Source organism: Equus caballus, chromosome 14 (genome assembly GCF_041296265.1).
Source record: "Equus caballus isolate H_3958 breed thoroughbred chromosome 14, TB-T2T, whole genome shotgun sequence".
Classification (NCBI taxonomy): domain Eukaryota; kingdom Metazoa; phylum Chordata; class Mammalia; order Perissodactyla; family Equidae; genus Equus; species Equus caballus.
This window is the reverse complement of record NC_091697.1, coordinates 69521827-69547038: the sequence shown is the minus strand read 5'-3', so window position 1 is coordinate 69547038 and position 25212 is coordinate 69521827. Positions and strand designations below refer to the sequence as shown.

At 38.4% G+C, this 25212-nt stretch overlaps 1 protein-coding gene and 1 non-coding gene across 14 annotated transcripts in view; both read left to right on the top strand.

Annotated features, from left to right (window-relative positions):
- The window catches only part of TNFAIP8 (TNF alpha induced protein 8), a 111557-nt gene extending 86684 nt beyond the window's left edge, over window positions 1-24873 (top strand). For 10 of the 13 annotated variants that reach the window (XM_070233205.1, XM_014730723.3, XM_070233208.1 and 7 more), the window contains one exon: window positions 23172-24873. In XM_070233205.1, coding sequence (XP_070089306.1) covers window positions 23172-23737 — 566 coding nt within the window. In that variant the 3' untranslated portion in view covers window positions 23738-24873. Of the gene's footprint in view, window positions 1-10285; window positions 10465-20752; window positions 21171-23171 lie in introns of those variants that run through there. The other 3 variants (XM_070233203.1, XM_070233204.1, XM_070233211.1) reach the window with 2 other exon arrangements.
- On the top strand, window positions 2834-2940 carry LOC111767979 (U6 spliceosomal RNA). The gene has a single exon (XR_002799941.1). It is a non-coding gene; the product is annotated as a U6 spliceosomal RNA (small nuclear RNA).
- Window positions 24874-25212: the final 339 nt, after the last annotated feature.

The window sequence follows — 25212 nt, the reverse complement described above, 5'->3', positions numbered from 1 at the left end:
CCATATGCTTTGGGGTTGCCCCATTTATGCATGTGGTTAGGGCCCTGGGGGAGGGGAGGTGTGTTCGTTATGTTTCTCAGCAGTGGACGTTTAGCTGGCTTGTTTCAACATGTGTAAGGGTTAATCAGGTAAATTATAATTGCCGTTGGGAGAGGCAGCCTCGGTGAAGTCTGACACAGCCCTCAGGGTTGCTGGGGAAAGGGTCATTCTTAACAATCCTTAATTATTTTCCTCTCTTGCTCAAAGATGAGTTTTTAATCTAACATCATGGTATTAGACCAGTTAATGAAGTTTACATTCCTGATCTATATTTTAGTCCTCTTCAGTCTTGTTTCATTAAAATTCTCAGGCGGCCCCTCCTTTAAAATATAATTAGGCCAAATTAAAAGAAAAAAGGAACAAATTGATTTTGTTGTTGTTGCTTAGTTCCTTGAGACGTTCTACAGTCTTCAGGCATTTTTTTAAATGAAGATGTGAAATGTCACTTGGACTATTTAATCTCGAGGGCGGGAGTGAGGGAACTGTTATATTTGGTTGTGGGGCTAGAATGTCACAGAAAGTACCAGCACATAGTCTCTTAGAGTAATTTTGTCTGTTGTTTTCTTTTTTTTTCCATGGCACCACCTATCCCTTTTCTGTGAAATAGTCAAACCTGTTTTCATTGTATATCTTTTAAAGGTTCAGTAGTCAGATTTTTTCTTTTTAATGTTTGATGCTCTTTTGTATTCCATGAATGACTCAATTGACTACATGTAGGCAGCTACTAAACTTGGCAGTTTGTTGCCATCATCGTGCCCCTGGACAGGAAGTGTTCAGTATAGATATGACTAACCAGTTTCCAGGCTTAAAAATAAAGAGGGGGATTTCTGGACAGAATAGGTCTTTGTCACTCATTCCAGCATGCCTGATAAGTATGAAGCTCAAAGCCAGCTACTTTGCTTCTCATTTTTTCCAAGCCATCACTTCACCTGACATTTTCTATTACACAGATTGAAACTTATTTTATGGTGTTGGTGTTTTGTGTGTTTTTTTTTAATTAAATAAGAGGATATTTGAATAGTCGTGAGAATCAGCTAGAGTCAGTATTCTCTTTGTGTTGCCTCTTTTATTGTTAGCTCCTTTAAAAAAAATCACCCTCCTGGGGTAGGTAATGGGGAACTAATCTTCACCTGCCTATGTAGCAGCTTAAACCAAAGGTCGGGAGCATGTGCCTGGACAGCTGTATGTGCTGTGTGACTTGTCTTCTTGAATCTAAGCCTGCTGGAAGTAGCAATTTTTCCCCCCAAAGTCAATTCCAATCAATCTGGTGTTTCTTGCATTTCTTTTGTCAGGTAGCCCCTTAGAAACCTGGGAAGAATTGTATTATTTTGACAGATCCCAGAAGTTTTTTCTGGCATCTTGTTGCCTATGGCTATTGTTTTAGTGCTTTAAAGATAACTTGATGTTTTATTTTTTCTTGCTGTCTCCCTAAACAATGTAATTTCTCAACCCTTAATAAAAATATTTTTGTCTCTCCTTTTTATTCTAAGGAGCGTTTTTTTTTTTTTTTGGTCTTAGGGATTTAAGAAGTCTTAACACTACATTTTGAGGGAATGCTGACTTAGACACAGCATTTATTAGATGAGAGTGGCTCTAACAACGAAAAAGGTGTTTCTTTTTCTGAATCCGTAACTCTGTGCAAGTGTTAGTCTCTGAGCTTCTATTTGTTTTTCAAATAAGAAACTGTGCTGGAGAATGATGATTTAAAATACAAAATGCATGCAAATATTTTTAGTTTGGGTTAGGGTAAAGTCAGTAATGATTCTTTGGGACAACTAAGCTTCATTTGCCAAATTTAGAAATAAATCATAAATTTATAAAGAATGGGGTCATGGTTACCATACGTGGGTCAAACCCTATACCTATTCTAGTAGGATGCTTTCAGGGGAGAAAGGAGACTGTTTATACAAGCCAAACTTTCTTTGAATGAAATGATTCCCTGATCTAAAATGTTAATTTCCTTGACCTTTGTAGTGATGAAGACTCTTGCAGTGGTGAGACTCTTCTAGTTTTTATGATAATGGGCACATTGTAGGCAGACAGAAAGTGCTTGATAACCAATGAAATGTGAGGGTAGACATGGTCCAGAGGGTAAAAAATTTTGCAGAATTTAAATCTTTGCTGTTTTCATGAGATTCATGGATCATCCAACATTGATGATGATCCAACACCTGGCGTTGATGTCTGGTTTTTAGGTACAGGAGGGCGTTGTAACTCGGTAGGTAGTTGTACCATCCATAGTACCAGCAGTCAGCTAAAACCAAGATGGCTCTTCAGAATGCTGTGCATATGGGGGCATTTAAGAAGGCCTGGTAGGACCTTCTTGCTGGTGCCCTTTGAAGCCATGTGGTTGATATTTAGTGTCCTAGCTGGTGTTTTGAATCACAGGGGTCAGGCCTAAGCTGAGTGCAGAGCCATGGGAGAGCTTTAGCCAGACCAGGTCTGTCCAGGCTGCTGGAGTAGTAACAGGGTAACTTATTACTCTGTTGAAAGGTGATGGAAGCTGGAGAGTTGTCTTTCAAATTTGGGTCAGATGGGCTTTATCGTCAAAAACTCTTCTGGCACATCTTGTGGGCAATGGAAAAGGAAGCTTTTTAGGCAAGCTGTGTGTTTGAAATGCCTGCTTTATTTTTTTTTTCTCTAGCTTTTTTGTTTCTTTTGCCACAAGAGCATCTCTCCGTTTCCGTTCCTTGGAGTTGTACATCTGTGGCATTCTTCCTGGGTTTTAGCCACTGGGACGTGCATCACCTCAGAGACACTTATTACTAGTAAGTCTAGTTTAAAATAAAAAGCAGTGCTCACTTCAGCAGCACATATACTGAAATTGGAATGATACAGAGAAGATTGGCATGGCCCCTCCGCAAGGATGACATGCAAATTCAGGGCCAGCCCCGTGCCTGAGTGGTTAAATGTTCACACTCTGCTTTGGCGGCCTGAGGTTCGCTGGTTTGGATCCTGGGCGCAGACCTACACACCACTCATCAAGCCATGCTGTGGCAGCATTCCACATAGAAGAATTAGAATGACTTACAACTAGGATATACAACCATGTACTGGGGCTTTGGGGGAAAAAAAATAGAAGAAGAACATTGACAACAGATGTTCACTCAGGGCCGGTTTTCCTCACCAAAAAAAAAGAAAGCAAAAGGAAAAAAAACACAATTTTTCCAAGACAGATTAGAGAAGAGAAAGCTGTTACTTGATTAGGAGACAGAGAAACAGTGGGTGAATCTGAATGTAAAACTCTTTGGGCTGAGTAAAAGAGGGCTTTAAATTTGATTTAATGTTTTTAATAACTAAAATCCCAGCTTTCATTTGTTAGTTTATTTGTAGAAGATGAGAGATGGACTTTATCAGACTTTGACAGCAAATTAAAGGCCTCAACCCTGCTTAACCATGAACATATGTGCCCTGAAGTTCTATCAAATGATGGGTGATAAAGGCAAGCTGCTGCTCACAATGATATGAATTGTGCCTGAAAAGAAAATCTTGCCTCTAAGACCAAAAGGGTCCAAAGTGCTGGCCTTTTTAGGCTTGGCCACTATTTTGCATTGAGCCCAGAGACAGAAGAATAGCTGTCACTGAGACCTCAACTGACCCAACACCACCCTCCAGCCAGAGTTGCAGGCATCTTCTCAGCTACCCCTAAGGATTTAAAAATACGTATATTAAAATGTTTCAGATTCTTTACCCTCCATCAGAATGCAGTGAGCCATAAGTCAGCTCAAGAAAAGGTGACCCAACCCCTGACCCCTCGATACTTTATTAGATGCCATTAAAACCTTGGAGAAGTGGGAGATTATTAAGGCTACACTTGGACCTGGAATCTTAATCCAAGAATTCTACATTTTTTTTGGCTGTATCTAAGATTGTTCTGTTTTGTGATAATTCAAATTTAACAGAAGAAAAATATTCATAGATGCTGGACACTTGCTATTCAAGAATTAAACTCCTTTTGATGTTAACTAGAGTCTAAACATTCATTTAAACATGGTTCTTAAGTTTTGGTGGGGGCAGTACGGTATATGGTTTTATTTTGTTCTATAGGATGTAGTAAAAAAAGATTTTATTTTATTCCTCAACCGGGAAAATATGGCAGAATTCATTTTGGGTATTTGCTATAGAATGTGCCCTGCATTGGAATGTGGGTGGAGTTCCGGCATTTGTGTATTTGTATGTTTCCGGGAAATAAAGGTACAGAGAAGCACTTGTTCGTTGCCTATATAAAGACTAACTGTACAGCTGACTGCTTAAAAATACTGTATGAGACAACATTTCACATCCAACAGTAGCATCTGTTTCCTTCATTCCAAGATTAACAAATGGCATTAAAGATAGATGCTGAAAACATTAAGAGAAAAAGCCCTTCTTTTTGGCAAATCCATTAATTCCCCTCACAATCCTTTTCCAGGCAGGAGTAGACCGAATAGCATAAATGGAAAATTAACAGGAGGAAACTGTTTGGTTAAGGTAGATTCAATTTTCAGATTTAGAAATGACTCAAATCACACATTCTAAAGACTTGACTCATCTTTTTCCTAGGCAAGTACTCTTTATAATAGACGTTGTCTCACATCTTGGCGATAAATTTAGTATTATTTGTCTAAGATATCTTCTGCCTTTGAAGCAATGACAATACTAGAAATCACATGAAGAAGAACATTTCAATAACGTAGGTTATCTTTCTCCATAGAACAAATATTTTAATTGGAGCTTCTGTTATTTATCAAGAACTTAATGTAAAATAACTGCTAGATATGATCAGTAATATTTCCCAAGAAGAAAAATTTGACCATAATCCTTGCTAATCATTTGACTCCATAAAATTATATTCCTAGCCTTATAAGACGATCATCAACAGGTGATTTGTGCAGATCTTATAAACCCTCCAGTCTTTTAGAAAATAATCTAGATTCCATAACAGTACAAATTGACCATCATAAATTGTCTCCTAATATATTTTTTAAATGTTGTGTTAGTTAACACTGCTTTTTTTTGCTTATGGAGATCTTTGTCCTATGTCTGTTTACCAAGTTGACCCTGGTAGTGTGAATCAGTTCTTCCTGGGCCTGAATGATTCCTGGAGTCATCATAGAAAGTGCTCAACCCCTTTGTCCACTCCAGAGACAAAGCCTAGACCACACCCCTCCCTTCCCAGACTGCTAGGCACACTTATTTCCCTTTAAAAAAAAAACTGTCCTAAATAGAGGAGCTCTTACTTAGCACACCAAGAATGACTTCCCAGTAGTAATTGTATTTATTGCTTTATAATACTCCAAAATGTAAGAAAGAGCAAAGAAATGCAGAGTTTTATCCCTGTGCCTTTCACCATTGTGAGCACTTTATGTACTAGGATATGTTTAAGTTCATTTAGAAACTGGTTTGGAATTTTTAAAAGTCACTTCAAAACTCTCCTCACCAGGAATATCAAACAGGCATATGCCAGGAATCTGACGAGATGTAAGTTAATGCCAGAAGTCTTCACCAGAGAAAGATAAGCTACGTGGAAGACCTGTCTCTGTCCTGAGCAGTTTTCAGTCTAGAGGAGCTATCAGACATGCACTTAAGGAAGTACATGTGAGGGGAATGCCACCTCTGGGTTGGGTTCAAGAAGGGCTATCTGTGGCTGAGATACTTGAGGCAAAACTGTTGAGGTGGATGGCATTGGCAGGAAGCTTTGGAAGGGAGGGGCGTGTGGTTGTTTCCCAAAGTATGGTATGTGTACCACTGGTGGTGGTACAGGAATGATTTTAGGAGGGCCCAGGCATAGTGTTAAATCATCTTCAGTCACTTTATGAGAAGATTAGTCCCTTTGCAGTTCCCTTGGAGTATTTTGCATCATTCATGGAGAATGTCTGTGTCTGAGGCTGTGTGACCTTTGCCTCCTTACTCACATTGACTCACCTTCTTTTATACCATGCAGGTGGACATGGGGCTCATGGCCTTTGGCAGGCAACAATTTCTGGCTAGAAACAAACAATATTGGAAATTTGTTTCATTGAATTAATCTTTATGGTTTAACATTTTTTTAATAATTGTTATGGTTATGATACTTAGGGGAATAGTACCAGTTTCCATTCACACAGTATATATGGTTTCCTTTTAAAATAAATTAATTTTTTAATAAAAATATACTAAGTAACCATAGGGAAGTAAAACACAGGTAGTAAGTAAAAAACAAAGGCAAGTTGTGACGGTGGTTCTCAGAGGACAGGGGTTTAGGATGTTACTCAGGTAGATACAGGATGGCTTTTTGGGTGAAGAAAAGGATTTCAGCAAGGATCTTAGGGTGGAAAATGTAAAGCATTTTGTGAGAAAAGTGAATAAAGAAGTTGATGGAAACCTAGAGATCTGTTGGCTGGTCAGAGCTGGGAAGCCGTCTCGCCCAGCTTGATTGCCAGCTAGGGGAGTGGAGGGCTGTTAGCCCCATGGAATCCCTGCTGGAGCCCCACCCAGGCTCTCTGAAAAGTGATTCAGAGTGGTTTGAGCCCCTGATCGTTTAAGGCAGAGGTGGCTAACTCATATGCCTTGGGTAATTTCCTGGCCCGTAGGCAGGTGGCCAGGTGTTAAATTGGAGAGGGTGAGTTTCTCCCCCCTCCTCCACCCCCAGGAGTTGCCAGAAGTTCATATTTTTCTTGAGAAGCTGGAAATAAGAATTTTTATGTCACTGCTCCCAACTTTTACTTGTTTTTTTAGTAATTACAAAAAAATTAAAACGTTATGAAGGCCCATTTTTGAGATGATGAAGATGTTCTAGAATAAGATGATGATGATGGTTGCACAACATTATACATATAATGAAAATCACTGAATTGTACACTTTTAAAATGGTTACAATGGTGAATTTTATGTTTTATGAATTTTCTTTAAGAAAAACTTTTAAAGAATTTTGAAAAGAAAAATATATTATGGGGGCCCAACCAAAACGTGTTACCAGCCAAAAGTTTATAAGCTCTGTTTTGAATGGGGGAATTGCTATTTGCTACTTTTGATAACCCCAACATAAAGCACCTTTCCACAGGGGTGCCAGTGACCAGGAGTTACTAGGGGTCGCACTGTGCCCCTGCATTAACCTCAGCCTCTGTTTTCCTGCCTGTGGTCTCCATGGCTTCTTCTATCTCTAAAAATAGGACTGGTGATAGAAATGGTGGGAGGTGGAATGGTGGCCTTAATTCTAGAGCTCTGAGTGAGTGACTGAGAAGACACAGCTACAAAAAGGTAGGGGCTGCCAAAGTATTTTAGAGAAATGATTTATTTTGTTATTTGGCAACTAGTTGTAAAATGATCGGTTATGTTATTTGCCAAAGTTTATTTTACCCAAATGTCTACCATTAGGGAAGTAATCCATCTCCAAGACAGCCAGTTAATATATTTAGGCAAACATTTTTTAGTTCTTACAAGAGAACAACTATAATGGTCTTTTTAGTTATTTTCTCTAACTGAAAAATGAGTTTAATATACCAAGTATGTGTCATCAGCATCAAAGGATTATAATTATTTTAGCAAAACTATTTGTCTTCATGGTTTTGGGGGCTTTATTATTTTTAATTCTAAATATAATTTTAAGTTAGCCAATTTCAATAAGGGCAAAATATAAAATCTAAGATTTTACATTATATCCCAGCTTAATCTTTAACTTTTTCTTTCTTAACAAACTAGCAAAGAAAGGTAGAGTTTATGCCTTTTAAAATTTCCATTTTTTTAGAATTAGTCCTAAAAAATACGCCTTCATTGTTTTTTAGGTTTCTTTTTAAAAAAAATATTTTATTGAGGTCAGATTGGTTTATAATATTGTGTAATTTCAGGTTACGTTATTGTATATCAGTTCCTGTGCAGACTACATTATGCTCACCACCAATAGTCTAGTTTTTATCCATCACATATGTATATGCCCCTTTACCCGTTTTGTCTACCCCCTGCTTCTGCTCTGGTAACCACTAATCTGTTCTCTTTATCCATGTGTTTATCTTCCACATATGAGTGAAATCATATGATGTTTGTCTTTCTCTGTCTGGCTTATTTCGCTTAACATAATACCTAAGGTCCATTCAAGTTATTGCAAATGAATAATTTTGTCTTTTTTATGGCTGAGTAGTATTCCATTGTGTGTGTGTGTGTGTGTGTGTGTGTGTGTGTGTGTGTGTGTATGTATGTATGTACACACCACATTTTCTTTATCCATTTATCAGTTGATGGGCACTTGGGTTGCTTCCACATCTTGGCTATAGTGAATGATGTTGCGATGAACATAGGGGTGCATGTATCTTTTTGAATTATTGATTTCATGTTCTTTGGATAAATACCCAGTAGTGGAATAGCTGGATCATATGGTATTTCTGTTTTTAATTTTTTGAGAAATCTCCATACTGTTTTCCATAGTGGCTGCACCAGTTTGCATTCCCACCAGCAGTGTATGAGTGTTCTCTTTTCTCCATATCCTCTCCAACATTTGTTATTTTTTGTCTTGTTAATTATAGCCATTCTGACAGATGTAAGGTGATATCTCATTGTAGTTTTGATTTATACTTCCCTAATAATTAGTGATGTTGAACATCTTTTCACACGCCTGTTGGCTATCTATATATCTTCTTTGGAAAAATGTCTGTTCATATCCACTGCCCAAAAAATATGCCTTTTTTGTCTTAAAAAAGCAATGTCTATCCTGGGAACAGAATTATTATCTCTGCAGAGTGTGGGTTATTCAGTAATTCTTATCAGTTCCAAATGTTATCAAGAGATGGTTCTTTTGGATGCCTATCTTTAGTTATGAATTGACTCATTTAGAATAAACTTTTTCCAAAGAATTACATTGGACTATTCATTTCTTAGGTAAGAATATTTGAGATATGATACCTAATTAATAGTATAATTTATTTATAGTCTCTTAGTTTGCTTGTGTCTTATAAAAAACAGTCATTCCCTACTCCTCTCCCCTTATTTTCCTGCCCCTCTAAGATGACCTGGGAATATTTTTAATCCAGCAGGTGTATTTAGAGGATTAATTGAGCATTTATTATGGCAAGGAATAAATAATAAATTGAACCAATCCCAAAGATTTTACTTTCAGGGAAAATGGGAGCAAATAAATATGACTTAAGTCAGTTTGCAGTAAAAATTAGAACCAGGATAGAGCATTTCTGCCTGAGTTAGTCAATGAAGGCTTCACAGAAGAGGTGGTATTTGGGAAGAACCAGGGGGGAATGGGTAGGATTTCACCCAAGGCACCCTTGCTTCCTTCACGTTTCTCAAATGTCACCTTTTCAGGAAAGTCTTCCCCAACTCCCCTAGATAAAATAGCAAAGCTTCTTCTCCCCACTAACATCCCCTCTTACTCTTCCCCAACACACACACATACCTTATTTTTCTTCTAACCTCTGTTACTAGTTGACATTTTTATACATGTTTGTTTATGTCTTAGGTCTCCCTCTACGAGAATCTCTGCTTCTTGAGAGCAGGTGCTTTGCCTGGCACACAGTAGGCTCTCAGTAAAAATGTGTTGAGTGAAAGAATGAGTGAGTGAATGAATGCTGGGGGGAAGGCTTTTCTGGTACAAGTCCATTTACTGTGTGGAGCTCCAAACTCGTAGGGAAAAGCCAAGTTCAGCTTTCTCCAGGATCTTTATAAACTTGGCAAATTTACCACCTCTCTGTGACCTAGTTAATATGTTCTGTAGAAACGAGGGGCAGATTTTGGTGCCCAAATGTAGCTTCGTGAAGTCTGTGACTAAATAACAAGTGTTATGAAAACAAATCATTATTGCCCTTAACCTTCCCTCTACTTCCCTCAGCAGCCCCTCCTTAGAATCTCACTGGCTGCACATAATTTATGTTTAAATTATTTCTAAAGTCTGTAGGACTCACACACGTGCTCTGCTTTCTGACGTACAAGTACATTGCTGGGCAGAATTTCTAGTTCCTAATGAGCCAATAGGAGTTCTGTGGGTTGGCTCTGCAGTATAGTCACATTTATTTCTGTCAGGAAGGAGTTGTCCACACAAAGGTCTACAGAGCCTGGGAGATGAATGTAAATGTGTGAAGATGGCCAGGCAGGGCCTGTGGTGAACAGGAAAGGGTGGTGGTCTCCTTCTAAAGAGGGCAGCCACGGTCTAGCTCAAGACTGCTGTTGCTATGTGGGAATGGGGGCCCATTTTGGTCAGATCTTATGATAATTGAAAGAAAATCAGAAACACAGATTTCAAGGTTAAATTTCCTGATTTTCTAACATGGACCACTAATTCTAAGAACAGTACAACACGGTGAAGGCCAGATAATGCGGTGTCCAGGTTACAACCTCTGCAAGACATCCTGATCTAAGTAAAACAGCGGGTGATACCATTGAGCATGAGGAGCAGAGGAGAAAAGCTTAGACGGAGCGGTAGAAACCACTTCACAGAGAACCTGAGTGCCATGCTGGAAGTCCCCGGGGGTAAGCAATGCTGCTTCTGTAAACCTCTGGGTTTTTAGAGTTTTATCCTAGAATTTCAGACTTTCATTGTATCTTGATATTTGGATGAGATAGTTCACTTTAAGGCTCAGCAAATCCTATCTGAGCATTTGCTTCTCTTTAACAGGATCAAGCTTCCAGGACATTGACATGGCTGTAAAATGCTTGACTAGCTTAACATTTTAATACAGTTATTGGGGAAAGGTTTTGACAAGAGTACTGGGAGGTTATGCCAAGATGCATATTTGACAGATGCCCAAGCTGAGGCCAAGAGGTTACTTCTCCTAAAATATTCAAACAGATGAGTATGGGATATTTGCATGGAAGATTCCAGAACATTTGCTGTGGAGATTGAGTTAACTAAATATGGTCACTTTTCCAAACAAAAGTAGCTGGTTGTGCTGTATGTTTTGGCAAAGGACGGGGGAGAAAAGCAGTAAACCAAAAACAACAAAAAAATGCATGTCTTTTATATAGTTTCCTCTCCTTAAAAAAAAAAGTATTTACATCCCACAGGTAGGGCTATGTTTTTGTCCATGGAGTACAAATAAATTCATTTGTTAAGCTCTAGATACATGAAATTGAATCGATTTCCTGACACATCTTCATGAATTGCTGTAAAAGATATTGATGGGGTCCATGGAGGCAGATTGGAGCACTGGAGTTTAGTTCATTTCATGCTAGCCAGAGGGTACATGTTAGACACTGAAGAATGCAGAGATGAATAGACATGGTACCTTAGTTGTCAAGGATGATAATTAAATGAGGTAAGATGGAATTTACTTCCACAAGGCAGAAAAGTATGTTAGAAAAAGGAGAGATTTATTCTGTCCGTTGGACTTGGAGAGATTATTTCACTATTAGATTTGAACAAGCTTTTTTGAAGAGATGGCATTTAAATGAGCCTTAACGGATGAGCAGGACTTTTTCAGGCAGGGAGGGAGAGGATGAGAGTAGATACACAGCTTTTCTTTAGTTTCTGTTCTCTAATGTGTAATACCTGTGCTCCTTTTTTGGTTCAAGCAGTTGCTTTATCTTGGGGAGCAGACAAGCTCTAGGAAGTACAGTTCTGCAGCTGGCTGAAAAACATCATGGTATTTAACACAAAATTCGTAAACAGCAAACACTATCTTAATTTCACTTTTCTTACAGAGCAGCTGTATACTATAGCAGGCAGCAGTGTACTTCAGTTCTGCTACTAATTATATGTCCTTGGACAAGTCACTTGACTTCTGAGACTCAGTTCTCTCATCTGGCTCCCTCAGGATTCAGTAATAAGAGGACCAAACCATATATCGTAAACATATGAAAGTGTTATACTGAAAATGTTTTGCAAACTCTAGAGTACTACACAAATGACAGTTAGAATTTAGTGTCTGGTTGTCTTTGTTACATGTCCAGGAGCATCTTGATGAGACCAGAAAGGGTGTTTGACCACTGATGCCAGTTTTAGGGGTTGGGTCAGTAACTAAACTGCACCCAGTGTGCTGGATTTTAAATCTCTTCCTGGTTTTCTAAGCACTGCGTGAATATAAATATTCATCAGGAGCCAGGGCCTCTGGCAGGATGGGAGAACAGGAGGTGGAAAGTGTAGAGCATCATGGAGCTTGTTTAGAGGATTTTCCTCTGCATTCTGGCGGAAGGTTGGATTATATCAACAGTGGAAAGGCTTCATGTCTCAAGAAAATATGTAAATAAACAGAGCTTAATCGAAAAGTCTTTAAGGAAAACATAACATCTTAATCCAACATAATAAAGAAGGAAGGGTTCATTTAATTTAAAAAGAAAAGGACTATTTCACTGAAGTCAGTTTGGTATAAGTGCTTGTAGGATATTTTTTATTTAATTGTAAACACATATGAGACCTGTTGCTAGGTCTCAATTTTAAAATTTTGGCTGAAGTTTCATCTTAAGGAGACTAACTTTTCTATTCTCTTGGATACATTGTCAAAATTCTTTGAGGCTTTAATATAATAAGCTCTGTTCTGAAAACATTTTCCCCAGATTCTGTGTACAGGCGCACATCTATTTTTTGGTGAAAAAAATCTGAGAGGGAATTAAATCTGTTCATAGGCTACTTTCAACATGCCTTCATGGCCAAAGTATGTCTATTAGAAAATTGTAAACTACAGTTTTCTAGGAGTACACCTCAGAGAAGGGTCCTCCAACTTTATATCAGAACCACCGTAGGGTGCTTCTTACAAATGCAGCTTCTTAGACTGCAGTCCTGGGGATTCTGATGCAGTCGGTCGGGCAATCTGCATTTGTAGGAAGCCTCCAGGCCCTTCTACTGCAGATGGCCCATGCCACTGAGGATGCTGCCCCAGATACCTGCTGTATCTGTCCTCTCCCTGCCAGTATCTTCTCAAAAACTGAGTATCTTTGTAGTGAGTTTCCCTGGGCTTTGACAAGATGTTATGCATAGTTTGCATTTAAGGTTTTTCTAAAATCCATAGGACCCACCTGCATCCTTGGGTTTCTAACATATAGGTACACTGCTGGGCAAATTTTTAATCCCTAACCTGCCAGTAATTCTATAGGTCAGCTCTGGAAGACAGTCACATTTATTTCTGTAAGGCAGAATCTTTTTCTTCAAAGGCAATCTCTTGGGTCAATGTCCTTTTATGAAACCTTCCTCAAACCCAGCTTCCCTCCCTCTCCCCAGCAAAATGATTGTTCCCTCTCTTTGCCGCCATTGCACTTTGCATTCTGCCCAGCTATGTGCTCATCTGCCCCCACTCCCACCCCACGTTAGACTGCGTGCCTGAGAGAGGAGATAGTGTCATTTATCTTTGAAAGCACAGTATCTGATACATCATAAACACTCAGAAGTTCTGTTGAATGTTTTGTCTACGCGTTCATGTTCTCTCTTCTTCCGTCACTCCTATTTCAGAAGACTGTATGATTACAAGGATGTATCATCTCATACCAGGAGAACTTCAACAATATTTACCTTAATAGTAAGGATAAGAATAGTTTATGTTACTTGATCTGATTATTTTATATCTGGCACTATTCTAGGCACTTTATGTAGATTATTCTCATTTAATCCTCATAAAAACCTGAGGTATCTCCATTTGCACTTGAGGAAACTGAGGCATGGAGAGGTTAGGTCCTTTGTCCCGGGGACCCAGGTGCTCAGTGTCAGAGCCAGGCTTCTGATGCAGACAGTGTGACTCTAGAGCTCAGGTTCACAGATGCCACATTGCCTGGCTGTGCCCGACTGCTTGTCTTGTCCTCCCCTGTTTGCATGTGACAATCGGGAATCCATTCCAGAAGGGTGGAAGAACCCAAGTCAATTTGTTAGCCAATAATTTCCACTGACTTTATCCTACCATTATCCTACCTATCCTATCCATTAATTTGTTAATGGATCCTCTGCGAAATTAGTTTGGAGAACTTGGGTAAGTAAAGTTAAGATGTTCCTTTGCTGCACTAATCCTCGAGACCTTTCCCATATGATCAATCATTTTGTGCATCTCAAAGGGGATCTTAGTATATATTGATTCTCAAACTTATTTAACTCGAGAAGTTTTTTCCCCATTACACTCAACTTCTGGAAGAACTAGTTTTTCGTTTTTAGTGTAGTTTGGAAAAAAGCTGGCTAGTGCTTTTGTGGGGTTCCCAAGAAATTTCTCAGGTCCTAAATATTTAATCCTTACTTTTAACCCTTTCTTATTTAGTCTTGAGTGTTTTTAGCACTTACATACTTAAGTAGTCTTTAGTGATTACTTACATTTACCTGGGATAGTCACAGGTCTGTTGTCATGGTGTAATTACTACTGGTGCCCTTTTCAAAGGTATCCTATTTGGACGAGAAACTCTATGACTGCCCTAATCATGACACTTATTTGCTTCCCATTATATAAAGATGTATGTTTCACACTTGCTACCTTCCCACCACTTATTGAAGAATTCTTACTGCGGTTGCATGGATGGGAATAGACAAAGGAAAAGCCATGAGCCTCTGGCATCTCACCATGTGATGTCAGAGTCATGCATGGAATTATGGACACTTACTAAGTTTGTAGGCCCTCATCACTCAAAAGATGCATTTCTTAACAGCTGCAAGCCTTTAAGACTTCTTCACGCTGCCTGGTGTCCAGTCATATGTGTGCTTATCTATGCAGAAAAGATGACAACTGAAAGGACATCAAAAACCTAACAGTCCTTGCCTTTCGGAAGTGGCGGTTGGGGTCGGGACTATGCAGTTGGTGGCAAAGCTGAGAGAGAGACTTTTCACTTTATATATTTACATTCTGGCTTTTGAACAATGTAAATATATTATTTGTTTTTTAAAATTATATTTTAAAATGTTGTAAAACTGCTCAGGGTTTTCCCTGGAAATACAGGCTATTTTAAGCCCGGCTAGGTTGATCTACCTTATGGAATCCATTTCCTCACCCCAAGGAGACGTGGTCTCTTTCTTGTCTTTTCTTTCACTTCACTTAGCTGAGTATTATTAGGTCGTCCCCTACCTTCAAGAGGAACCTCTTTTTTTAAAAGCTCACGTAGAGTAATGTAATTCTTAAGAGAATAGCTTAAGGAGATATCTGGGTTCAAATTCCTCTCTTCTACTTACTTGAGAAAGTAACTTAATCTCCCTGGCCTCAGTTACTTTATCTGTAACATGGGGATAATAATAGCCTCCTTGGGGTTGTTGTGAAGCTTCAATAAGATCATGCAGATTCTGGGCAGTTCTTGGGATAATGTAATAAGAGTTTAAAATATAATGGCTAACCGGTGGGTTCTCATGACTGTAAACCTCTCCCTCTGACTGTGGGTAGCCACAAAATTCATTTCTATTCCTGTATCCTCTGTCCTAATATTTACGAGACTGACATTCCTGGGGGTGCAACCTTACCACTTCTTGTAAATATCATCAAACTTCTTCCGAATCCTGGAATTAGTGAACTAGGGCGGCAGGGATATCTGGTCTGAGTTTCTGCCGTGCAGCAAGCCGTCAAGGCGTCACGTGATTCCTGGAGCAAACTGTCTGAAAAAGAGCAGAGATGTAGTCTTATATGAAGTTAAAGGAATTAAAACTCAGGAAATGACATTTTAATTTCAAAATCATCACAAAAGTAAGCCACGGGAATACAGAACACACAGTTGAACCCAAAATCATGATGAAAAGATTCCAGAATTAAAGCAACAAAAACAGCCCGAGATCACACAGGGAACGTCTTTATAGTGTTTTCTTTAGGACATAATTTCCCCTGTCCACAAATTTGGGAAATAGGAGATATAAGGAGAAATGAGTAGAAAGAACATGGTGTCGACGAAAATAATCCATAACCAATCTATAAATGAAAATTTGGGAGAGTTTATTCTGAGCTGAAATCTGAGGACCATGGCCTGGGCGGGGCCTTTCTTCCTGAAGGAAGAAAGGGCACCGAAGAAGTGGGGTGCACAGAGTGGTTATATACCCCCAAACAGGATGTTTCACATATGATTGAAATGTCCCTTTTACAATAGTCGCAAGACTGCTCTGTCAGCACGGTGATTGATGGAAACAGCAGGTAGGTCTGCTGTCTCGGGGAACACAGCAGGGTGGCAGGTCTGCTGTCTGGAGCTGGGTGGTCACAGGTGAGCTGGGTGGTCAAAGGTGAGTGCAGCAATCACTTCCTAGCCTAAAGGAAAGATGCTTATCCTTAAGGAAATGCCAATGTGGGGGGAACTTGCACGTTTATCTTAAGGCCATTTGTTCTTGCCATAGTAAATGTTTTAAAGCAGATATGCAATGCGTGCTCAATAGCCACAGTCAGGCCCTTTTGGAAAAAACAAAATCAGGCCGAATTAGGTTTATACCAAATGACTTCCTCATATACTCCAATATTTCTTACTGCTTGCCATTTTTATTTGTCAACGGTCTGTTAAAATACTGAATTTGAATCTTTCAGCTGTATTAAATAAGGGGCAAAACTCAGTGTGCCTTTGTGGTCTGTCACAAGTCTAGCACACCGCTGGGTGTTTTCAGACTTGTAACTCATTAAATCTCATTTAAACTATGCCAACTGGAAATGATGCCCCACCTTAGCAAATGAGAAAACTGAGGTTTGAAGAAATTAAATTGCACCCATGTTTACAACCTGAGACTCGACCTTGAGGCTTTTCTTTCCATCCACGCTGTTCCTCCTTGGCTTCCTGCCCTGCCTTCAGGTCTCTGATTCTCTGGGACGCTTTGGAAAATCTGGGTGAGTTGCTGTGACTTTTTGGAGTAATCTTGGTGGCCACTGTGGGTTTTCACTTTGGCGTTATGTTTGGCCCATTTCCATTACATCAACCCTGTGGCACAGCTTCGTGTAGAAGCTGACACTGTTTCTCCTCTTGTCTTTCTGTGGTAGCCTTCGATTCTGTTCTCCAGGGGCCAGTTTTCACTGGACAGAATACCCTTACGCTACCTATCAGAGCCCTTGTAGTACTCAATCTGTTGCTAACAAGAGATTCAACACCTTAAATTTCAAAACACCTTAAAATTCAACCTCTTAAAAAAAAAAGAGAAATTCCCCAGTAAAGTTTTAATATACGTTAGATTTTTTTTAAATGTCATCATGGAAAAGGAAATATAACTCCTTATTAACTGACCTATTTGAGGTCTGTGTTTTCATGAACACAACCATATGGCATTTTGCATTTCTCAGTTCCATGTTGCTTCTGGAAGGAGTTGATTAATTTTGACCAAATGTGATGCAGTACTAAAGAGCATCAGAATGTATTCGAAGTTTAATTTGTTGAGTTCTTTAAACAAGCCTGTGGAGAGAGCTGTTCTGTGCCAGGCATCCTGTGAGACTTTTCTCTGTGGCCCATGTCCATTTATCTTTGGAACAACTCCAAGAGGTGGGGATCATTATTCTCAGAGATGGGGAGACTGATTCTCAGTAATATCCCTGAGCAGTATTGCAGTTCATGGGACCATTATATACAGAATATTTGGACTTTTGTAAGTATAATCTTCTTTTCCAGAACCCTGGAGGAATAAGTTGCCACAGGAAGTGTATACTAGTTCTCACTAAAGGTTTATACTGCAACTTTTTTACTTTAAATGGTTTTGATGAAAAGATTCTAATATGTGTTAAAGGGTATATTTTTAAAGAGGCAAACGAATGATGCTCATAAAAATTCAAAACAGACTTGCCAAAGATTTTACTTACCTCATTAATTAGTGAGGAATCAGTAAGCTCTTATAATCGGTTTCAAGGAGAATCCCAAGTGCAACACAGACAAACAGGAAAATGAGGAATCAATTGCACCTCCACTAGACCGAATTTATTTGTATCTCTGTGGACCAGAGCCATTTTCAGTGCTATAAGATTTACTTAGAGTTGTAAAACAGCTAAGTGAAGAACAATAAAAGGAATCTGGAAGGGGCTGCTTTACAATTCCTAATGCTCCACTGAAAAGCCACCCAGTGATTTTTTTTTCCCCCCTTTTTGGCCCATTTCAATGTCATAATTTTTCTGACATTTGTCTTCTTTATCACATTGCCTTTTAAAATAAGCATGTACTTTTCTGGAGGTGGTGGGAGACAGAGATTGAATGATTTAGCTTGTCACTATGATGATGCTTACCATTGGTTTTTCAGGAAAATGCATACCTATCAAAATTTGGATTCAGTACCATGTGTATTGGTTCTCTCAAGGCTATGTTCTTTTGTGGTAGGGCCTTCATCTGTGTGACCCAAGGCCGACTGTTGGGTTAAGGTTCCTGGCACTTGTTTTTTCTCTCTGGATAAGATTGCCTCCAGCTTGCTGTCATGGTCATTGCTGCTGACGCTTTCAGCGTCAGCCCTTCTCACAGTTCCACAGTTCGGATCTCTGCTGCTTCTGGCTATGGGCCTCTCCCCTCCTCTCACTCTCTTTTTCTTCCTTTCTTTGTGTTTGTTGTTTCTTCTCTATCTTGTTGAATTTCCCTCTCTGGGATTTTTGAGTGTGGAGGCTGGTGTCACAGATATATCTCCAGCCATTCCAACTCTTCTTTGCCTTTCTCTTGGAGCACTACCAAATCCTAAAGTAGGGAGTCAACCCTTAACCTGTTGACTTCTTTTGTGACAATGTTTATGGTTGGTTATAGCCACTTTCTTATCCCCAAAGCTGTATTTGTACTAAGCTCCATTTAGGTTTGGAATTATTCAGATGCAAGAGAGCTAAGATTTTATATATTTGTTTAAAGAATTTTTATTGACAGACCACAACATCCAGACATGCTCTCCAAATTGTTTTCTTTTCCATCCTTCTAATACTGGGCCCACTGGATCAAATTTTAACTAGGCAAGAATTAGCAGTGACATAAATGTGCATTTGTAGTCATCGTTTAGAAGTTCCAAGCGTAACAAATTTGATGGCTGAAGAAATTATGTATTTGCTGGTGAGGTTGTAAAGAAAGTGACTTGAATGCTTCACTGTTTTAGCAATTTCTCAGTAGGAGTAATGTTATGGGGAAATGTTGTTAATTTCTGAAAACTATAGCTTTTTATTAATTAATGCTATGAAAAGTTTTGTTTTATTTTGTTTTTGCTTCTGAGCACTTTTCTTCTTGTATACAGGGGTCAGTATATTTTTACCATGAATTATAAATCTCCAAATTTATAATTGTTGATGCTAAAACCAGGATTCCCTGAATATAGTTTGCTTTACAGCAAACATTGCTGCAATGGACTATTTGATTAAGCCAAGAAAGGAGACATAGAGACATGGGGGTAGCAGTAAGATAAATAGATGTAAAATAACATTTACACCTATTTCTATAAAACAATCTTAAATAGTTTTAGCATAGTGTTAATCCTTTGTATATGTTTGGTATGTAGCATCATTTTTCTTTAGTCAACAACATATATGTATATTTCCAAACACAAGTGAATTCATCTTAATAGGTAAAATATTTAATCAATACTTTCAGCACTTTCTCTTTTCAGAACATCTCCTATTCACATCTTAGTTGCTTCCCAGGACATACCTTTGGTCCATCCTTCTGTTACATGTTTAATCATAGAGTGAGCCAGAGGTAGAGGTGGGCCTATGTTTAATCTTCCACTGTAGCTCAGGTCAGAACCTTGCACCCTGCTTTTATGCCAAATATTTGTATTATTGTCCTCTGATGTTTTCTCCTTGTGTCTAATAAATCCTTCCTTTTTAAATTGATGATTTCCTCTTTTAATTGATGACAGCAAGAGAAACCACACTTTGGAGTACACTTAAAGGGAAGAAAACCACATATTTATCTGCGTAAAACAAATATCTGTTTCTCTATCTTTTAAGATAAACAAACAAAAACACCCACAGATGTATTTAAAACTCATTTTGCAGGCCAGCATGCTTTCATAGAGAAGTATTTAAGTATAGCGAAGAGAGGGGGAAGCTGACTTCTGCTTCTGTCAGAAGCACCATTACCAGGCCCCCTTGTAGGCCCAGGGGATGACACAGTGAACAAGATATGTAGTCTCTGCTCTCAAAGACCTTAGGTTCTAGTAGTGAAAGGCAGACAATAAAAATTTAGGCAAATGATGAGGATTTCAGGAACAAGGAAGTGTGAAGCTTAGCAAAGAATTTAAGAAGAGCATCATTTTTTAATTTACATTTTAAAAAACCATGGCTGCTACGTGGGAAAAGATTGGAAAGGGGCTTGGACGAGGCTGGTGTCCATGGAGGAGGAAGGAAGTGGATAGAATTTAGAGAATTTGGGGAAGGTAGAATGGAAAGAATTTGGTAATGGACTGGGTAAGGGAGAGGATAGTATGGTGGATGCCTCCCAGGTCTCTGACTTGAGCAAATGGATGGAAGGGATCCTTTTAATTAAGATAAAGAACGGAGGAGGAGTACTTTGGGGGCAGGAGGGAATCAAAGATTCAGTTTTGGACAGGGTACTTTTGAGATGCCTGCAAAATAGCCAAGGAAAAGAAAAACCTTGAATGTATTTGTAAAATGAGTCCGGAAAAGAGGTCAGGGCTGAGTTATAACATTGGGAGTCATTGGCACATGGATAGTATCTGAAACCATGGGAGTGGATGAGATCACACAGTGATGAGGGTAGAATGAAGGAGAAAAACTTGGACCTGGACCAGCTCTGAGAGACACCAGGCCTTTCAGGGATCTGGTAAAGGATGTGAAACTGACAAATGAGCTTGAGCAGGAATGGCTAAGGGCAGTTAATTTGCAAGAAAAAAACGTCATATTTCATGATCACAGACCACACAGTTCTGGCCAGCAACTCTCAACCACAACCCCCACTTGGCTCTGAAAAGCCTCCAGTAACGCTAGAAGAGAAATCTACTGTGGAGGGGAGAAAGAGCTTCATCTTCATTTTAAAAGATGATTGCAGCAGATATAATCCAAAGAATACAATTAAAGTCTAAAGCTCCTTTTGTGCTTCTAGAGCAGGGTTCGAAGTTCCTCTGGAACAAATATGAAACCCTCAGAGATCAACTTCTCTGTCCTGGTTCTGACTTGGTTACTGGTAATGATCTTGCTTAGTTGGCAGCAGCCTAGCCATGTATGCTTTCTCTGCAGGAAGTTAAAGTGCTATACCATAGAGTTTTCGTTTTGTTTTTATGTTTGAAATTAAATGGGACATTTAGATTTACTATGAAAAGTAACTTAGAAGAGGTGCAAACTTGCAAGTCCAGCCTTGGAAAAAGGAGCACAGAGGAATCTTTTGAACCCCTCTCTCTCTGCTTTCAGTTATTTCACAAGGTACAGTATTTCCATCTAATAGACATTGCAGTAAATCTGGATGAGATGTTTGTAGACCGTGCCTTGTCTTAATAGATTAAAAATAAAATAACCTTTCAACTTTATATAAAATAAATTCCTGAAATCCTAGTTATTTACTGTGTATCTGAAAATCTGGGGGTATTTCTTCTTATATAAATCAGGTTTATTTATTTGTTGAGGTCCATATCGTAAGTTTGGTGATAGAAGATGGTCCCTGGTCTTAATATGGTAATATTGACTAGTGTGCCGTTTGTTTTGATATAAATTCTTTAGTGTGAATTAACCAGTACACTCTTTTGCAAACAATTGAAGAATAAGAATAGAAATGGACTACTGTTTAAATGATGAAAATGTAGAAAAGCTTGGAAACCTTCCTCATAAAGTTGGCTATTTCTCATGTTTTTCACTTTCCTTTTCTTTCTCAAAATATATTTCAGTTCTTCTTCTGCAGTTTCAGTTCATGTTTCGGAAGTTTAAATATCGACATTTGTGAAGGCACCATTTCTAGTTCAATCAAGATGTTCTTTCGGGGTGAATATCCCTGTATATTTATGAATGATATTCTGGTCATTAGGTATCGCTTTACAGCTACCTTTACTATATACCATGAGCTACTTTGGCCCAAATTTCAAAAGTGACATGGCAGTTCCACATTCATGGAATCACTCTTATATATCCTCCTAGCCTGGATTTGGGAGCAGCTGCCTTTTTATTTTCTAATGTTGCTACTTTGTCCAAACTAGAAATAATTTATATCATTGATGCCCTGACTCATTCCTACATATCTGTATTTTTAAGCCTTTTATCTTTCATTACTCAATGGCTGCTTTCCAACACCCAGGTCTAGGCTTATACAATGGCATATACAGAAAGAACAGCTGCTCCTGGACCCAAAGGTGGAATTGACACCCCTAGATCTCTAGCTCTGAGGACCAAGGAGAAGAGGGAGAAAGCACAGTTTTAGTGGAGCAGCATGCACAGGGTAGGGGAAAATTTTGGAGAAAAACTAAACCTGGTCTGGAGAATGAACATTTATTGAGCATTTTCACTGACTGACTGTCAGCTAGTGGCATCACATAGTGTCTCATTAATATTCAGTACATACAACTCTTATTCTATGGATCTTAAACCTCTGTCAAATTGAGTTTTGATAATTCCAAAAGTAAACTCTAAGCATCAGCTTTTTCAAAGCATGTTGTTCAAGTAGCAGTTTCATTAGCTCATACAGTATGGTTACTTCCTCAAAATGTATAAAAATGTAAAGAGTACAATGGCCGTTCATCAGAAATAGCAAGTGACAATAAGCTCGCCGAGGAATATTTCTGTCCAACACTCAACTTCTGGGAGCTGAAATTCAGGGTGGTTAGGATGGCCAAACTGGTAGGTGCTGGCCAAGGTCTTGGGAAATTTGACTTTTTGCAACTGGATTATAAAGCAGAGCTCTACTTTTGATTTGCATCCATGAATTTGTCATTTTACTCAATATGTATGCTCTGTCATTTATTCCTCTTACATTTAAATGGGTTTCTTTAAAGTATTCTTGATTACTGTTGCCCAGAGGAGAATTGTGGTATTGATTATATATTTTTGATATATTTCTTTTAAAATTAAACTAGGGTAAAATTGCACTGCCTCATGAGACATACTATTTTTATAATCAGAAAAAGTTATTTTTAAAATGGTTGAACTCTTTAACTTCTAAACAAACTATTGACCACATAGCAGAAGGTATAAAATACTTGAAGTGCCAAAGACCTTAAAGATTATGCATAACAACCCATTAATTTCACAAATGAGAACCTCATGCCCAGAAATGTAGGAAAATTTTGTTCTTTTCTGAACAGAAATGAATGTCAGTAGATGGGAGGCAAACTATATAGGGGGAAAATGAGAAGTAAAATACTCCTTAATATATGGTTTTTATTGTGCTTCTCTTGCTGATATTTACTAATCTTTTGTCCTCCCCCACTTTGTTTTTAGTGGCCACAGATGTCTTTAATTCCAAAAACCTGGCCGTTCAGGCACAAAAGAAGATCTTGGGCAAAATGGTGTCCAAATCCATCGCTACCACCTTAATCGATGACACGAGCAGCGAGGTGCTTGATGAGCTCTACAGAGTGACCAAGGAGTATACCCAAAACAAGAAGGAGGCAGAGAAGATCATCAAAAACCTCATCAAAACAGTCATCAAGCTGGCCATTCTTTACAGGAATAATCAGTTTAATCAAGATGAGCTAGCACTGATGGAGAAATTTAAGAAGAAAGTTCATCAACTTGCTATGACCGTGGTCAGTTTCCATCAGGTGGATTACACCTTTGACCGAAATGTGTTATCCAGGCTGTTGAATGAATGCAGAGAGATGCTCCACCAGATCATCCAGCGTCACCTCACCGCAAAGTCACATGGACGGGTTAATAATGTCTTTGATCATTTTTCAGATTGTGATTTTTTGGCGGCCTTGTATAATCCATTTGGAAGTTTTAAACCCCACTTACAAAAACTTTGTGATGGTATCAACAAAATGTTGGATGAAGAGAACATATGAGCATGGGAATTAAGATCGTGACTGCTCATGATTTATTTGAAGATGGAGCACTGCTGATTTATGAAGGAAAAAAGAAGAATTTTTTAAGGATTATACATATTTCAGAAAGATTTTGCCCAATTCAATTGTCAGACATTAACGATCATGTTTTATGAGGCTTGTTTTATTTGAAGAAAAGCATATTGCCAAAAATTCTGGTAAAAAGCTTCCTAACGGTTAACAGATCGTGGGCAAGATGTCTGGCTGTGTAATGCAAATATAGTTATACAAAGAAACATACGTATGGCTTCAAACCTCAAGACATCTTTTTTAGGGCAGTTGTTGTGTTGGCGGCACATTAGATATTTCTAACGTGTACGAAGTTATGTATTTTGATTCACTTTTATTCCTTACTATGTATATGTACCTTTTTAAAAAAGCCAAGAACTTTCTCTTGCTATCATTGCTCCTTTTGAAACAATTCCATTTTCAAGTCTATCTTTGGTTAAAGATTCTTTTGTTAGAGATTTTGTTATTGACCTTCAAGAATTAAGTCTTAATTAAGAATTAAGACATTCAAGAAGTAAGGCAAAGTGAACCCTCAAAAAACTCCGTCTCTGAAATCAATACTGTAGAAACCAACTGTATTTGACATTATGAATAATGTCTAATATAAGAATATGCTTCTGGAATCAGGTCTTGTTTTTTAGTACCAACAGTGATACTTCCCAAAACATGATAATTCCCCAAAATGTAATGGCATGACATTGCCTTGAAATGCTTGCTGAGGGCTTAACTTTCATGTTATCTTGAAAATGGGCTGATGGAATCTCCATTTTTAAAATGCATTTCAAATATAAGAGACAAAAAGAAAAACCTAGATTGTTCTTGCAATTGGGACAATAAAAAGTAAGTAGTATTAAGAAAGATAAAACAATCTTTATTTTAGAGATGAGCCCATCAAAATAATTTAGAGGGATGAGGGGCAAAAGGGAAGAAAGGATATTGCGACAGAATATGAGAATGAAAGTTAATGCATTTCAATGTTTAATAAAGTTTGATAGGTAAATAAAGAATGTTACTTTTTTATTTAACTGATAAGGTTTTTGCTGTTTTGTTATTTGCTGTTTTGATGAGTAAACCAAAGAATATTTACATTCCATGCAGTTCGTGTGTTGTTTCTATATAATTTCATGTGTGTGAATGGTAAAATAAGCATTTGCTTATTTTGCAAAAAAAGAAATGGAAACCTGCTAGCCAACTGTTTCCACTTAGGAAATAACAGACTGAACCACCAGCACTAAATATTTGCATTGTCACTGGGTCTATGATTTACTGTACGCCTTTGCCTTGAATTTGCCTGCCTTCCAGAATATTGACATTAAAATAGTAGCTCACGAAGTAAGATCCTACTACTGAAAATTCCAGAGGTTGAGATCTGCTGGAACCCACTACAGCCTAGAGGAGGTGGTCACTTTCCCTGGGACCCTTACGTC